The 3,534-nt window shown below is 48.1% G+C and overlaps 1 protein-coding gene across 1 annotated transcript; it reads right to left on the reverse strand.

The window, feature by feature from the left end:
- Nucleotides 1-341: 341 nt before the first annotated feature.
- On the reverse strand, nt 342-907 carry LOC126380820 (collagen alpha-1(I) chain-like). The gene is made up of 2 exons (XM_050030415.1): nt 572-907; nt 342-509 (listed from the first exon to the last, which is right to left on the reverse strand). The coding sequence occupies exons 1-2, from the start codon at nt 905-907 to the stop codon at nt 342-344; spliced, it is 504 nt and encodes a 167-aa protein (XP_049886372.1).
- Between the last annotated feature and the right edge of the window lie 2,627 nt (nt 908-3,534).

A 3,534-nucleotide genomic window follows, 5' to 3' on the forward strand; every position in this document is an offset into this window, starting at 1 on the left:
TAACCTAACCTAACCTAACCTAACCTAACCTAACCTAACCTAACCTAACCTAACCTAACCTAACCTAACCTAACCTAACCTAACCTAACCTAACCTAACCTAACCTAACCTAACCTAACCTAACCTAACCTAACCTAACCTAACCTAACCTAACCTAACCTAACCTAACCTAACCTAACCTAACCTAACCTAACCTAACCTAACCTAACCTAACCTAACCTAACCTAACCTAACCTAACCTAACCTAACCTAACCTAACCTAACCTAACCTAACCTAACCTAACCTAACCTAACCTAACCTAACCTAACCTAACCTAACCTAACCTAACCTAACCTAACCATCAGTCGGTTCCCGACAGTCGGAGGGAACACTTGTGCACAGCACAAGATATCCTGCCGGCCCTGCCGACTCCTGCCGACCCCTGCCGGCCGTCTCCTGCCGGCCGGCCCTGCCGCCCTGCCGGCTGGCCCTGCCGCTCCTGCCAACCCCTGCCGGCTGCCCTGCCGCCCTGCCGGCTGGTCCTGCCGCTCCTGCCAACCCCTGCCGGCTGGTCCTGCCGCTCCTGCCGACCCCTGCCGGCTGGCCCTGCCGCCCTGCTGGCTGGTCCTGCCGCTCCTGCCATCCCTGCCGGCTGGCCCTGCCGCTCCTGCCGGGTGGACTGCCGGCTGGTTCTGCCGCACCTGCCACCCCTGCCGGCCGGCCCTGCCGCCCTTGCCGGGTGGTCCTGCCGTTCCTGCCGGGTGGTCCTGCTGCTCCTGCCCGCTGGTCCTGCCATCCCTGCTGGTTAAGCCGGCCCTGCCAGCCCGGGCCCTGCCGACTCCTGCCGGCGGGCCCTGCCATTTCCTGCCGACTCCTGCCGGCAGGCCCTGCCATTTCCTGCCGACTCCTGCCGGCAGGCCCTGCCATTTCCTGCCGACTCCGCCATGTCTTTTTACGGGGACTGCTTCGAAGACGATGACCTGGAGCTAGAAGACTACCTCGGGGAAGGATCCCGAGACTGGGAACAACATCATGCTGATCAAGAGCTAGCAAGAGAAACTAGAGCTGCCAAGAACGCAAAATCGAACCCACCTCCACCGACTCCATCGCAAACTTCGAACCACAACAAGACTATACTCGATAACCTCGTTAAAGAATACGAAGCGATTACCCAAGAAATAGTGTCCAAGCTTAATGAGGGAAGAAGTGTCACCGCCGTTAATAAAAAATTAGTAATTAGTCTGTGTACCCAAATGCAAATCAAGCTCAAATCTGCGGTCGACAGCCTTGATTGGTCTCCACCCCCACCCCCGACTACAAAGGAACCCAAGATACCTTCTAGTGAGGATATCAAGAAGGAAATAGTGACGTGTGTTAGAGCAGAAATGCAAAAACTCACTAAACAACTTGTGAATACTGCAGCCGCCCCTACTCGCCCGTCTTATAGTCAAGTCGCCGCCGGACCTACGCCATGGCCTAGTGTGAATGTCAGTGCTAAATCTCCGAACTTAAATTCACCGCCTATTACTAAACCAGCCATTATAATTACTGCCACCGATAAAACAAAATCCCGTGAACAAGTTATAACCACTCTCAGAAAAACTGCTGACTACAAGAACACTAACTATGCACCTAGCAAACTTACTCCACTCTCGAACAATAAACTCCGTGTTGAATTCGATACAGTGACAGAACGTGACGACACGCTAGAGCGGCTTAAGAAGTCCCCGGAGATTGTGGCGGAACATGCGAAGACACTTCGACCCATGCTGATGATGAAAGGGATTCCTATCGACATTCCCGCGGAAGAGCTGGTCCCAATTATTAAAAATCAGAATGAGGAACTACGCGAACTAATGAAAGATGACAGTGACATAACCTTACGCTTTAAGAGGAACAATAGAAATCCTGCTCTTTATAACGCAGTATTCCTCACCCATCCGCGCATATGGCGCAAGGCGCTCTCCATGGGAAGAATTCGTATTGACCACCAACGGACACATGTCGAAGATTTTTCACCATTCCTTCAGTGTCGAAAGTGTCTTCAATTCGGACACACTAAAAAGAGATGTCCCAATGAATCCACACTGTGCGCTTATTGTGCGGACACTACACACCAAGAGGATGCGTGCCCAATCAAGGAGAAGAAAGGAACCCCCAAGTGCGCAAATTGTGTCTCTCATAACACTAAGTTCAAAAAACATGACGATCCGAGGCACAAGGCCACCTCACCGAACTGTCCCCGGCTCAAAGCCATGGTAATCAGGATTACCAGCCGCATAGACTACAGTGCTGAGTAAGTAATAGTGTTTTATACAGTGACTTAACTTTTAGTGACTATCAGTGTGTTTTCTATTTTACTATTTGTGTGTTTTTCATTGTTATTTCTTTTCTGTGTAATTGTTATTTTCTTTTGTGTATATAATTCTGTGGCAGGTTCATGTCCTGCCGGCCGGGTCCGGCCGGCTGGGTCCTGCCGGCAGGATTTCGGTCCTGCCGGCCGGGTCCTGCCGGCCGGGTCCTGCCGGCCGGGTCCTGCCGGCTGGGTCCTGCCGGCAGGATTTCGGTCCTGCCGGCCGGGTCCTGCCGGCCGGGTCCTGCCGGCCGGGTCCTGCCGGCCGCGTCCTGCCGGCCGGCTTTCTTATGTTACTGATTAAGACTCGTAAATTTTATTTTCTAATATTTTAATTACCGACTGATCTCTAATTTTCTAAATATTGTTTTTTTTTTGATTATCCATAATAATTTTAACATTTAATAATTAGCTGTTTTTTCTTAACACATAATATTTTATTTTATATTATTTTTGGACTTTTTAATTGTAAAACTTTAATCATTAAGCATAGGTATAAGTACCTTGTCCATAGTAATAAGTATAGTTAAGGATTTTCCATGTAATTTTTTCTAGTATATGACTAATTAGTCGAAGGGGTCGCCCGTATCAAATAGCGAGGGCCTTGACGGCTTCTGGTCTAACATTAGACAATTAGATAAGATATATTTTTTAAGGCATGCAACCGGAAACTCTGTGTTCCTTTTTATTAAGATTCACAATAAACTCCCCTCGGGGGCGGTTTTAACCTCCGAGGGAAAGTGGAAAAAAAAAAAAAAAAAAAAAAAAAAAAACCTAACCTAACCTAACCTAACCTAACCTAACCTAACCTAACCTAACCTAACCTAACCTAACCTAACCTAACCTAACCTAACCTAACCTAACCTAACCTAACCTAACCTAACCTAACCTAACCTAACCTAACCTAACCTAACCTAACCTAACCTAACCTAACCTAACCTAACCTAACCTAACCTAACCTAACCTAACCTAACCTAACCTAACCTAACCTAACCTAACCTAACCTAACCTAACCTAACCTAACCTAACCTAACCTAACCTAACCTAACCTAACCTAACCTAACCTAACCTAACCTAACCTAACCTAACCTAACCTAACCTAACCTAACCTAACCTAACCTAACCTAACCTAACCTAACCTAACCTAACCTAACCTAACCTAACCTAACCTAACCTAACCTAACCTAACCTAACCTAACCT

Source organism: Pectinophora gossypiella, unplaced genomic scaffold (genome assembly GCF_024362695.1).
Source record: "Pectinophora gossypiella unplaced genomic scaffold, ilPecGoss1.1 Pgos_104, whole genome shotgun sequence".
Lineage (NCBI taxonomy): Eukaryota > Metazoa > Arthropoda > Insecta > Lepidoptera > Gelechiidae > Pectinophora > Pectinophora gossypiella.